At 44.0% G+C, this 13,749-nt stretch overlaps 1 protein-coding gene across 2 annotated transcripts in view; it reads left to right on the top strand.

Moving 5' to 3' along the window:
• Window positions 1-13,749, top strand: part of LOC121574086 (sarcoplasmic/endoplasmic reticulum calcium ATPase 1-like) — a 77,527-nt gene that overhangs the window by 37,957 nt on the left and 25,821 nt on the right. For both annotated transcript variants that reach the window (XM_045222674.1, XM_045222673.1), the window contains exons 6-10: window positions 766-846; window positions 1,251-1,336; window positions 1,845-2,000; window positions 2,188-2,329; window positions 4,605-4,771. In XM_045222674.1, the coding sequence (XP_045078609.1) occupies window positions 766-846; window positions 1,251-1,336; window positions 1,845-2,000; window positions 2,188-2,329; window positions 4,605-4,771 (632 nt within the window). The remainder of the gene's footprint in view (window positions 1-765; window positions 847-1,250; window positions 1,337-1,844; window positions 2,001-2,187; window positions 2,330-4,604; window positions 4,772-13,749) is intronic.

Genomic DNA, 13,749 nt, shown 5'->3' on the forward strand with positions numbered 1-13,749 from the left:
TCTTAGATGAAGCAGTTCCAGCATAACGGTGTGATCTACAAAAAGCCCCAACACTGTTGATTGTGAAGCTGTGACAAAAGTGTGCAGTGGAAGCAATGTGCATGGCTCAAAAGACGTTAGGTGCCACAGTCCCGCATGCCCATGACACCTAAACAGCCTGTCCTGAAATATGACTTTAATATACAACAGCCAAAGAAAAGAGATTAAAGACATTACATGGATTAATCCAAGCTGCTTCAATCGGGCTTTATCACGCTGTGATATGGGAGCTAAAACATTTATCCGATGCTGAGCATGACTGCGGAATCGATTTGTTGGGACTGCGTTGTGACTCGATCTGCGTTGGTGCCTGCTGTTGGTTGCATGTTGTTGACGTGAGGCTAAGCCAGGACTCTCTGGCTAACGTTTTTTTGCTCAAGGCTTTGTTTGAACACTGCGATTCGATAGGTTGTAATTGAGTGGTCACCTGGGGAACAGGGGGGTGGTTGCCGGCCGTTTCACAGCTAGGCCGCTGTCTTCTCATTTCCTTTGTCATTACATTTCCTGGCCCGCCAGACTCACACCTTCACAGGTCACTACAGAGGGCAAAGATACTAATTTACAATCAAACGCACCATTTTGCTTTCTTTCTCTTTCTTCCTCCCCCTCACTTCTTCTTTCTCCCTCTTTAGAGTGTTAACCTAATGCTTTCATTCAATGGCTGTGTGTTTATAACTCTCGGTTGTCTTCTCTTCTAACCCCAGCCTGTTTTGTTTTGTTGTCTAGTTGGTGACAAGGTCCCTGCTGACATCAGGATCACCTCCATCAAGTCTACCACCCTTAGAGTGGACCAGTCTATTCTCACAGGTAGGCTACATACTGATTGGCTGGCTGACTGACTGTGAGCATTTTGTTGTAATTTTGTCGTGTTTTATGTTTTTGTGTGGACCCCAGGTAGATTAGCTGCTGCTTCGGCAAAAGTAAATGACTGACTGGGTGGTTGGCTGGCTGACTGACAGGATGGCTAACTGACGGACTGACTTGCTGCATCTTGTCAGATTCCAAAGCATGCTATAAATGTGATGATCCATGTAGAATAGACCTTTAAAACAGTCAAGAGAACATTTGTCAAACAAATACAAAATAAGAATAAGATTAAACATCTGTTCCTCTTACGGTTAAATACACTGTTCCAAACCTGTGTAACATCATCTTACTGTTAATGGCTTGTAGGATCTTGTGTAACAGTGTGTATTATTCCGTCTCTGCAGGAGAGTCTGTGTCTGTGATCAAACACACCGACCCCGTCCCTGACCCCAGAGCTGTCAATCAAGACAAGAAGAACATGCTGTTTTCTGTAAGAACTACACTTCCTTCCTGTTTGGAGCCAACTCTACTCTCTCTCTCTCTCTCTCTCACACACACACACACACACACACACACACACACACACACACACACACACACACACACACACACACACACAGGCACTCTATCTCTCTCTCTCTCTCACACACACACACACACACACACACACACAGGCACTCTATCTCTCTCTCTCTCACCGCTCTGTTCTGGCTTCAACCTGCTGCATTCGTCAGCCATATCAGGAATTCTGACTTCCATCTCCTTCTGAATCAGCTGTGTGTGTGTGTGTGTGTGTGTGTACAATATGTGTGTGCACGGTTGTTGCTCGATGCATCCCTTCTTCTTAAAATGTGTTCAGCAGATATAATCTTGGTGTTGTCGGCATCCCTGAAGGAGTTAGTAGCAAGTGGTGGTCCCATATGGATGCAGTATGATATCAGTGTGTACTTTGTATCACCATATTAACTCTGTGCTGACCTCCTCCTCTTCCTGCGCAGGGCACTAACATCGCTGCGGGGCGAGCCATTGGCATCGTGGTCTCCACCGGCGTGTCCACGGAGATCGGTAAGATCCGGAACCAGATGGCTGCCACGGAGCAGGAAAAGACTCCTCTGCAGCAGAAACTGGATGAATTTGGAGAGCAGCTCTCCAAGGTGGGGTTTACGATGATGATGATGATGATGATGATGATTGTTGTATTAATTCATTGCGCTATCATATCTATACGTTTTCTGTCTGTGTTTGCTGTGATTTGTATGAGCCAAATGACTGCAAGTCCCAAGACAAATGTCAATTCTCACCCAAAGAACAGACAATAATATTTTGAACTTGAACTTGAAGGTCATCTCCCTAATCTGCGTGGCCGTCTGGGTCATTAACATCGGGCATTTTGGGGACCCAGTTCATGGGGGGTCCTGGATGCGTGGGGCCATCTACTACTTTAAGATTGCTGTGGCCCTGGCTGTGGCCGCCATCCCTGAGGGTATGTGAGAACAGCTTATTTCCTTCCCTCTGCCTCTCTCTTTTTCTCACTTTCCAAATTCCATGTAAAAAACCTAAATGAATTATCCTATGCTGTCCATTAGTGATGCGCGGGTTGAATAAAGAGAAAGAGAAAACAATACATAAAAAAATCGAATGTATAATTGTTGTACAATTTATATTTATAGGCTACATTAAGGTTATTCTTTCATTATATTTAGGCTATGTCATTAGTGCGTAAGCATAAGCTTTAGGGTCTGACTTTACACACGCCAAATAGCCTACATACCAATCACCAAACGCTTTGGTATGGGCAGAAAAAGTTAAGCTACACTATATATACAAAAGTATGTAGACACCTCTTCAAATGAGTGGATTGGGCTATTTCAGCCACACCCGTTGCTGACAGGTGTATAAAATAGAGCAAACAGCCATGCAATCTCCATAGACAAACATTGGCAGTAGAATGGCCTTACTGAAGAGCTCAGTGACTTTCAACGTGGCACTATCATAGGATGCCACCTTTCCAACAAGTCAGTTCGTCAAATGTCTGCCCTGCTAGAGTTGCCCCGGTCAACTGTAAGTGCTGTTATTGTGAAGTGGAAACGTCTAGGAGCAACGACGGCTCAGCCGCGAAGTGGTAGGCCACACAAGATCACAGAACGGGACCGCCGAGTGCTGAAATGCGTAAAAATCGGCCCTCCTCGGTTGCAACACTCACTACCAAGCTCCAAACTGCCTCTGGAAGCAACGTCAGCACAATAACTGTTCATCGGGAGCTTCATGAAATAGGTTTCCATTGCCGAGCAGCCGCACACAAGCCTAAGATCAATAATGGTCTGGGGCTGTTTTTCATGGTTCGGGCTAGGCCCCTTAGTTCCAGTGAAGGGAAATGTTAACACTACAGCGAAAAATGAACAATTCTAGATGATTCTCTGCTTCCAACTTTGTGGCAACAGTTTGGGGAAGACCCTTTCCTGTTTCAGCATGACAATGCCCCCGTGCTCAAAGCGAGGTCAATACAAAAATGGATTGTCGAGGTCTATGTGAAAGAACTTGACTGGCCTGCACAGAGCCCTGACCTCAACCCCATCGAACACCTTTGGGATGAATTGGAATGCAGACTGCGAGCCAGGCCTAATCGCCCAACATCAGTGCCCAACCTCACTAATGCTCTTGTGGCTGAATGGAAGCAAGTCCCCGCAGCAATGTTCCAACATCTAGTGGAAAGCCTTCCAAGAAAAGTGGAGGCTGTTATAGCAGCAAAGGGGGGACCAACTCCATATTAATGCCCATGATTTTGGAATGAAATGTTCGACGAGCAGGTGTCCCCATACTTTTGGTAATGTAGTATAGATCGACTGAGGCAAAAAGGATTTTGTCTGAGTTTAATTCAATCACTGAAAAGCTGTGAAATGGAGAGTAGAAAATAAAGAGAAGGGAGGGCCAGAAAAGTAATGTTTGGGAAAGATTTGGTGAAGTGGTTAAAGAGGATGATAGCAGTGTCTATGTTATGTCTGATGATTGTGAGGCTCTATACAAATTCGACAGTCACAAGACTGGACTTCAAATAGGCCTATGGCACGTCAAGGGAACTGTAGCCTACTGTTTAGATGGGTTAAATGAAAACTGAAATCTGGACACGGTCTTAATAATAACTCCTGCAGAATTAAGTATTTCTTGCAGTAAAATGATGATACACAAAATGTACATTTTGACTCGGGAACATGAGTGGAGAAATATGATTTCTTTCTTTCAGCATCTTGAGAGAATGCGAATGCACAGTTACGGACCATCTGTAGAGGTGCTGTCTTTATTAGCATCATAAAATCGGATACTATTTCAACCACATAAAATATGCATCCAGGCCGAACTGAAATCTTATCAGAAACATGTTGGGTCATTTTCACAGCTTTCTATATCCTTACTACTTGTCAAACTGATGTAATTTGGAAATTTTGTACAGAAATCTAAAACGTTTAGCTCCGCAAAAGAAGCAGAGATGATACAACTATATCGATGTCTACTAGATTGAAGCATTCATTCTATCATTTATGACATTATTCTGGTGAGCAAGGGTTTATTTAGTATTCTAGGGCAACATATAATGACAGAAGAGAAGCTGCCTGTATTTAATAATTAAGTTTAATAACTAATAGCCTACCAAAATGTCAGAAATTATTAAAAGCAGAAACAGTCTGGCGAGTGCTGTCCATGTTACTGTACTGTACCTGTCCATTCCACTCTATCCAATCCTGCCTGTCTTACCCCCTCAGGTCTACCCGCTGTTATCACCACCTGCCTGGCGCTGGGGACCCGACGCATGGCCAAGAAGAACGCCATCGTCCGCAGCCTGCCCTCTGTGGAGACCCTGGGCTGCACCTCTGTCATCTGTTCTGACAAGACCGGCACCCTCACCACCAACCAGATGTCTGTCTGCAGGGTGAGTCTGGGAAAACGTTCAAGTAATATTAGAGTGAATGGTTTGATGTGCGACTGTAATATTAGTGTGATTGACAGCTGTGCACATGCACTGTGATAAAGCTTTGACGTAAGAAAAACAAGTTCAAAGTGTTAAGTGCCTTTCTTAAGGGCACAAAGGCAGGAGATGACACATAGGATACCCACACTTTTCCCCATCGGTCTTGGGATACAATGTGACAACCCTTCGGTTGCAGGCCCACTTATCTAACCTCTAGTCTACCTGCAGTTGTAGAGGATGGTTTGTCGTTGTACCGGCCCGGTATATTTAGTTCCAGTCCATCGAGTTCAGAGAAAACCCAAAGCATTGTAGTCTACCTCGATCTTAATATCTTTATCAATGATTGACACTTACTTCATACTGAGAGTTTCCTCAGAAAGCCTTCAGTCAGTCAGTCAGAGGTGAAATTCTGTGTTTGGATCAGGTTGTTTATGAGTTTGGCTAATCTCAATAGCACATCTCTGTCTTGTTTCCAGTGAAATACTGTTAGTTGGCCGTCTCATGTAGTGTTGGGTTTGGACACGCAGACACACACACACACAGGTTTTGGATGGGGGACAGGTGGGGTTAGTAATGATGGAAAATCCCTGCGGTGTTGTAATGTTTACCATCCTCAGCCAGCCTTTTGATAGCTGGTGTAGCTAGCCTAGCCAGGGCAGGCATGCAGGCTGGCAGGACCGAACGGCACACTGTACTGTAGGCTGCAGTCCTACATGGCCCTCTCACTGACCCTGAGAGAGGCTGGCACAGACCGCCAGCAGGCAGGAAGCACAGATATGTTTCCAAATGTCAAACCTGCAGCTGCTGAATAACCATTAGAGAGACCTTTACGTACAGGAAAAATAGGCTACACACACGGTGCAAGCACAGAGAGTCAGACACACATCCACACTGACACCCATATTGCCACTCTTGTGGAATCCCACAGCCCATCCCTTTCCTCTCCACACCTTGGTCGGGTGTGTGTGTGTGTGCCTGCTCTGCTCTACCACAGAGGAAATGCCAAGGCCAGTGTTTGTCTTGGCTTCCATTTAGCCTCTGGAGCAGGATCTGGCTGACACCCTACCCAACACACATACACACACACACACCCCTCCTAACCACAGTTAACGTCTCTTACCCTCACACCTGACTTTTCACTTATGAGGAAGGCCAAACTGCATCTCAAATTTGATGTACCTCTAAACTGAACATGCTGGCCAGAGGTCATGTTATTTGCCAATTGGAATATGAAAGTCACCTTTAAGTAAATAATTGTATTACATTTGATGACTGAGATAAGCCTTTCCCCTTTAAGGTAACCTAGGCAGCCTCTAGTGGGTGCTAGATCTCTACGGTCTTGTAGGCTTAATGTGCTCAGCCGGTAATATACTCGTGTCCCCCAGCAACTGGTTACATAAAACATGATTAACGCGGTGTTTGTGAGACAAGGGCGGATCCCGAAGGGGCCCGGGGCCGGGTCTTTAGACAAACATTACTGTAGAGTCCGAATGATTTGAACTACAAACTATTAAAAGCTATCTATGAAAAGCTGAGATGCTCACGAACATGCACATTTTGCTCTATGATGCTCAAAAGCTACACAAGTCATTAGGAGATCATAGGAAATCCCAGGACATAGTGTCTAATACTGTAATAAGCTCACATAGTTGCTGTCACAAACTCCACACAGTTGTCACTGACTAGTTGGATATTCATTTCCCACTGAGCAAAGAATTTCTGTACTTACAGCATCATATAAATCATTTTTATCAGGTCTTTGCTTTGGTGGACGTTATTTTTTGTCCACAACTCATGAATGCAACTATTTATGTCAAATTGTTTTGTGTTCTACTTGTAGCCCTGGTTGTCCTGAAAAGGAAATGGTAAAATACTTCATTGTGAGGCTAAATATAAGGGATGGACATGCAGATACATGAAAAGTTTTGCTGGGGTCTTGGGACTGATAGGGTTAATTAGCTTTAATGGTGTGTCGCCGCAAAAAACACAGGAAAAAGATGCGTACTGTCATAAAACACAATTTCCCACCACCATGCTAGAGTGGCTAATGCTACTTCCTGATGTTGTGCCCCGCGTTCAGCCAGGGGTAAACAACGCTGTTGCAACCTGATTGGCTGAACGCAGTGTGCAACATCCGGAAGTTGTCCGAAAATGGTGGGAGTTAGCATATTTTCTGTGTCCATTAAAGCTAGTTAAGGAGGAAACCGATGCCTTTGCAGCATGAATGGATGATGTTTTATGTACGAACCGGTCGCCGGGGCACACAAGTGTATTACCGGCTGAGCACATTAAGACTAAACGATAGTGGAGATCTAGCGGCTACCTAGGTTACCTTAAAGGGTGTTTGCCAAACTGTTTGTTCAGTTACAGTACTGTACAGCCTGTGTGCCAGGCAGTGCTCTTACATACAGGCCATCCAGAACATGGTCTGTATAAAAGTCTGTGGTGTGTTTTAACTGCAGTCTAGTTGTGTCTGGACTTGACGTGTTGCTGCCTGGGCTCGCTCTCTGTACCCTCTCTCTCGCTCTCTCTCGCTCTCTCGCTCTCTCTCGCTCTCTCGCTCTCTCTCGCTCTCTCTGTGTGTCTGTCTGTCTGTCATGGAGTACAGGTATTTGTATTCGCTTAATGATGTGAAAACTAAGAGCTCAACCCAGGTCACCAGTGGGCGTTGGTAGACCTGAGGGTGCGAAGGGCATTGTCATTATGTATATATTGTGTGTGTGATTACATTTATATTTGTTTGTCTCTGCTGTTGTACTGTATTTGTCTGATATTCTCAGGAGGGTTGTGCTATCTCTTCCATGCTGCTCTGCTGCCTTTCCTGTGTGTTTGTGTGTGTGAATGCAGTGCATCTGCGTGTGTAAGAAGCTCTAGCGGTTTGCACAACTTGTGTGTTTCCTGCTGAGAGGATGCTGCTCTCTCTCCCCTCTCTCGCTCTTTCTCTCTGCATCTCTTGCTCTCCCTCCCCCTCCCTTACCCTCTCTGTGATGACGTGGCTAGTAGAGACCGACCGCTTGCCATCAGTCAGTAATGTGTATACATTGTACCAACCATCACCAGCAGCATCAGAGCGAGAGAAAGAGGGAGTTCCCTACTGTCCTGTGGAAGTATAGCAGAACTGGGTAATCTCCCTGAGCTGAGCTAACAGCTATCCCTGGTCCCTCCCTGCCTACCTAGGAAACTGGCTGCTGGAACGAGACCTGGGCTGTGTCCCAAATGGCACCCCTATTCCCTTTTATAGTGCACTACTTTTGACCAGAAACATATGGGCTCTGGTCAAAAGTAGTGCACTATATAGGGAATAGGGTGCCATTTGGGACTCAACTGCTCTGCTCTCTCTGGTAAATATTTACCCTCAGGGCCCAGGCTATATTAGCTTAATACAGCTGAGCGATTAAGGGAAACACCAAGGGAAACACAGACCCGCTCTCCCCCCTCAGTCCTCACCGTAGTGCGGTGTTGTTTTTCCATCCTAGTTTTGAGTGATAGGATTCACCTGATAGGAAATGCCAGGGGAAACGGTCCCTGACTTACTGCTGCCATTTTGAACCAGGTCTCTCTCTCTGGTGTTCGTGTGTGCGAAAGCATGTGTCCGTGACCTTAAGCTGGGTTTTGCTGTGCCATATGGTTCTGATAAGAACGTCCGTGTTCCCTAGCCCTGTCATATCCTGTTTTCCCAGCCGAGGGGATATCCCAGGGCACGGTCACACACAGAGGAGTGAATACCCTCTGACATCATACCATTACATTTCCATTACACACAGAGCAGGGACACTCACTACGTTACTGCTGCCATCACAGCACAATACACACAATATAGGGTGAGTCACATTGTATTGAGGAGAGTTTCAACTTCTACAGACAGGCACCATTGGTTAATGTGAATCGTGTAATGCCTTGTTTCCATGGAAACCACATCTCTGATAGTGAGATAAATATGCAGTGGCAAACATGACCAAAACACTGAAATAGCAGTTATAACAAATAAGCTAATAGCAGTCCTAATAGGCCATGTGGTTAAACATTATCTCGGTATGTTAGTATTTACATTTGTAAATTGTAAGTCGCTCTAGATAAGAGCGTCTGCTAAATGACATAAATGTAAAAAAATGTAAACCCCACCTCTTTAAGGAATACCTAGGATAGGATAAAGCAGGGGTGTCAAACGTCCGGCCCGCGGGACGGATCAGGCCCGCAAACGGGTTTAATCCGGCCCGCGAGATAATAATAAAAAAAAATAAAAAAAAATAATAATAATAATAATAATTTTGTAAAGTATAAAAATGCGCTGCATTTTTTCAATAAAATAAACTGCTGTTCCAATTGCGTCCACTGGATGGCGCAATAGCAATTGTGTTAAGCAAGCAAACTGTTTGTACCGGGGCAGAGCAAGTAGGTCAAGCACGTGCAGCCAATGAGCTACTTTGTTTTGCCCGCGATATTTATTACGGCTTCTACTTTTAACATTATGTGCTTTGGCACCCTCATTGCCCCAATATGTCTCTGTCAAAAAAGAGAAAAGTGGACGCAGAGTGCAGAGTGTTCCAAGAAAAATGGTCATCCTATTTATTCACTGAATTGAATGGGAAAGCTGTATGTTTGGTGTGTTCAGAGCATGTTGCAGTGCTGAAAGAATATAACCTTTGTCGCCACTATGTGAGTCTTCATGCCGACAAATATGACAACTTTCAAGGACAGCGGAGATTAGAGAAGGAGAATGAACTGTTGGCGGGTCTGAAGAAACAGCAGTCTGTGTTTACTCACAGCTGAGACATCAGTGACGCTGCAGTGAAAGCTAGCTACCTCATTGCTAATGAAATCGCAGTGGCTTCAAAACCATTTAGTGAGGGTGAATTTGTAAAAACATGCATGATGAAGGCAGCGGAGATTGTGTGCCCTGAAAAGCGGCAGGCTTTTGCAAATATCAGCCTGACAAGAAACACAGTTGCAGACTTTCAGTGGATTTGGACAGCCAGTTGAAGCAAAAAGTAAAGTCATTTATTGCGTTTTTGGTTGCAATTGATGAAAGGACGGACATTACAGATGTTGCACAACTGGCCATTTTCATCCGCGGAGTTGATGACACATTGACCGTCACCGAGGAGTTCGTGGAGTTGGTGCCGATGACAGATACAACGACAGCAGCTGATATTTTTACCGCACTCGTCGGCGCGCTGGACAGGGTCGGAGTGGACTGGTCCCGCGCTGTCAGCCTGGCTACAGATGGTGCGCCCTCAATGATCGGGAAAAAAGCAGGTGTTGTGACAAAGTTCAGAGAGAAAGTGCAATCTGCAAATGGAGGACGTGATTTTTTGACTTTTCACTGTATTTTGCACCAGGAGGCTTTGTGTTGCAAGTCATTAAAGATGGATAACGTCATGAAGGTGGTCATCCAAACTGTTAATTTCATCCGATCCAGAAGCCTGAATCACCGTCAGTTTGACAGCCTTCTCAGAGAGAAAGACCACATCTATGGCCTGCCATACCACACTGAGGTAAGATGGTTAAGCCGAGGTGCTGTGCTGAGGCTTTTCTTTGATTTACGAGAAGAAATTGAACAGTTCATGGAAGAAAAGGGCAAACCAGTGTTAGAATTTCATTCCGCAGAATGGATGCAGGACCTTGCATTTATGGTGGATGTTACAGAGCACCTGAATAACTTGAACAAACAGCTGCAAGGGCGCAACAAAGTTGTCACGCAGTATTATGACAGCATACGTTCTTTCAAGTTGAAGCTGTCATTGTGGGAGACGCAACTTGCCGGTGGTGATGCAGCTCACTTCCCCTGTCTGAAAAATGTGTGCGCGACCCAACATGTGGCAGACATGAAGCGGTTCAAAGATAAAATAACGGGACTGTTACGGGAGTTTGAGCAACCCTTTCAGATTTATGTTTATGTTTTTATGTTGATGTGCTATTGTTTTTAATTGATTTTATTTTATTTGTATATTTAACCTATTCTTGACTCTGTGGTTCTTGCACTTGTTTGGGGAACAGGATTTCATTATTTTTATCTACATTTCTGCCTGAGAAATGACACCCTGATATAGTTCTGTGATCTGTGATATACTTCTGTGAATCACTGAGGCATTGTGTGTTTGTGTGTTCTTTGTCCTCAGAACTTTCAAATAACTTGAGGTGTTTTATGATTAATAGTGATGTTGTGCTTTTGGACACTGTCCTCAGGCTCCAGCTTTATGTTTATATGTTTTTATGTTGATGTGCTATTGTTTTTAATTGTTTTTATTTTATTTGTATATTTAACCTATTCTTGACTCTGTGGTTCTTGCACTTGTTTGGGGAACAGGATTTCATTATTTTTATCTACATTTCTGCCTGAGAAATGACACCCTGATATAGTTCTGTGATCTGTGAAACAGTTCTGTTAATCACTGAGGCATTGTGTGTTTGTGTGTTCTTTTTCTTTAGAATTTTCAAATAAACTTGACGTGTTTTATGATTTAATAGTGATGTTGTGCTTGTACTATTTTGGACACACTGTCCTCAGGCTCCAGCTTTATGTTGTATGTTGATCATATTAAAACAAAGAAAACAATCTGAAGTTGTTGTTTTTAAGTTATATATACCATGATTTTTCCGGTCCGGCCCACTTGGGAATAGATTTTCCTCCATGTGGCCCCTGAGCTAAAATGAGTTTGACACCCCTGGGATAAAGTAATCCTTCTACCCCCCCTTACCCCACCCCCCCAAAAAATAAAAAAAAATAATACATATTGTAAAGTGGTTATCCCACTGGCTATAAGGTGAATGCACCAATTTGTAAGTTGCTCTGGATAAGAGCGTCTGCTAAATGACGTAAATGTAATGTATGTTAGTAGACATGTACAGTTGAATATCTACAGTTGAAGTCGGAAGTTTAAATACACCTTAGCCAAATACATTTAAATTCAGTTTTTCACAATTCCGGACATTTAATCCTTATAAGAATGCCCTGTCTTAGGTCAGTTAGGATCACCACTTTATTTTAAGAATGTGAAATGTAGAGTAGAGAGTGATTTATTTCAGCTTTTATTTCTTTCATCACATTCCCAGTGTGTCAGAAGTTTACATACACTCAATTAGTATTTGGTAGCATTGCCTTTAAATTGTTTAACTTGGATCAAACATTTCAGGTAGCCTTCCACAAGCTTCCCACAATAAGTTGGGTGAATTTTGGCCCATTCCTCCTGACAGAGCTGGTGTAACTGAGTCAGGTTGTAGGCCTCCTTGCTCGCACACACATTTTTTATAGGATTGAGGTCAGGGCTTTGTGATGGCCACTCCAATACCTTGACTTTGTTGTCCTTAAGCCACAACTTTGGAAGTATGCTTGGGGTCATTGTCCATTTGGAAGACCCATTTGCGACCAAGCTTTAACTTCCTAACTGATGTCTTGAGATGTTGCTTCAATATATCCACATAATTTTCCTTCCTCATGATGCCATCTATTTTGTGAAGTGCACCAGTCCCTCCTGCAGCAAAGCACCCCCACAGCATGATGCTGCCACCCCCGTGCTTCACGGTTGGGATGGTGTTCTTCGGCTTGCAAGCAACCCCCTTTTTCCTCCAAACATAACGATGGTCATTATGGCCAAACAGTTCTATTTTTGTTTCATCAGACCAGAGGACACAAAAAGTATGATCTTTGTCCCCATGTGCAGTTGCAAACCATAATCTGTTTTTTTATGGCGGTTTTGGAGCAGTGGCTTCTTCCTACTTCTGACCCACTGGAATTGTGATACAGTGAATAATAAGTGAAATAATCTGTCTGTAAACAATTGTTGGAAAAACTACTTGTGTCATGCACATGTCCTAACCGACTTGCCAAAACTATAGGTTAACAAGAAATTTGTGGAGTGGTTGAAAAACGAGTTTTAATGACTCCAACCTAAGTGTATGTAAACTTCCGACTTCGACTGTATTTGACGTTATTAGCTTATTTGTCAGGGACCATGCACAATAAGGGGCAGCAGGTAGCCTAGCGGTTAAGAGCGTTGGGCCAGTAACCGAAAGGTTGCTGGTTCGAGTCCCCGAGCTGGCAAAGTGGAAAAATCTGCCGTTCTGCCCTAGAGCAAGGCAGTTACACCCCAACAACAACTGCTCCCTGGGCACCAATGACGTGGACGTCGATTAAGGCAGCCCCCCGCACCTCTCTGATTCAGAGGGGTTGGGTTAAATGCGGAAGAAGCATTTCAGTTGAATGCATTTAGTTGTGCAACTGGCTAGGTATCCCATTTCCAATAACTATTGCAATCATCTCCTGGGCTCCAATGTCATATCCTGCTCCTATCTCATATCCGAAAGAACAGTTTAAGATCTGGGCCACAGACACACTGTGGCAGCAATCACAGCGGTTATTTATCGGTCTAATCATTTTTCTCGCTCACATTATTCAGTTTGTTACTCAGTTACTGTTTGATGAGGACTGAGGAGGCCCAAGGTAGGTAGATTGTCAGAGGAGGGGTATTCTTGATGCTCAATCTGTCCTAGAGAACCTGTATGTCGCCTGAGCATCCAGCACCGCATAGAGCTAGCCATCATAGTCAGGTTAGATCCTAGACTGACTAGATGGATACATCGTTTGCAGTGTCTTTTTAAATGGATAGATAATCAGTGTTATTAGCTAGTCACCGTTCATTTGAAATGGTCTGAGTGCGACTTCCCATTGTCTAAATGAGCAGTTCCAGACGTGACGACTCTGATCTGTGTTAGACTGTCTCAGCTGGAGGAGATTTCACACACATTGTTTTGTAAACTACTCTCGGTATAAACGGAACACACACATCCTCTAGAAGCAGTAGCAGCAGATGTACTGAAGGGAAAATACTGTTTTATTGGACAACTGCTTCATTCATTCTTTAATCAGCCAGATGCTAATTGAGTTTAAAATACTCCCTCCCGGACAGGATGGAGTATTTTCCTTAACGTGTGTGTGCGAC

The sequence above is a fragment of the Coregonus clupeaformis genome, chromosome 9, assembly GCF_020615455.1.
Source record: "Coregonus clupeaformis isolate EN_2021a chromosome 9, ASM2061545v1, whole genome shotgun sequence".
Lineage (NCBI taxonomy): Eukaryota > Metazoa > Chordata > Actinopteri > Salmoniformes > Salmonidae > Coregonus > Coregonus clupeaformis.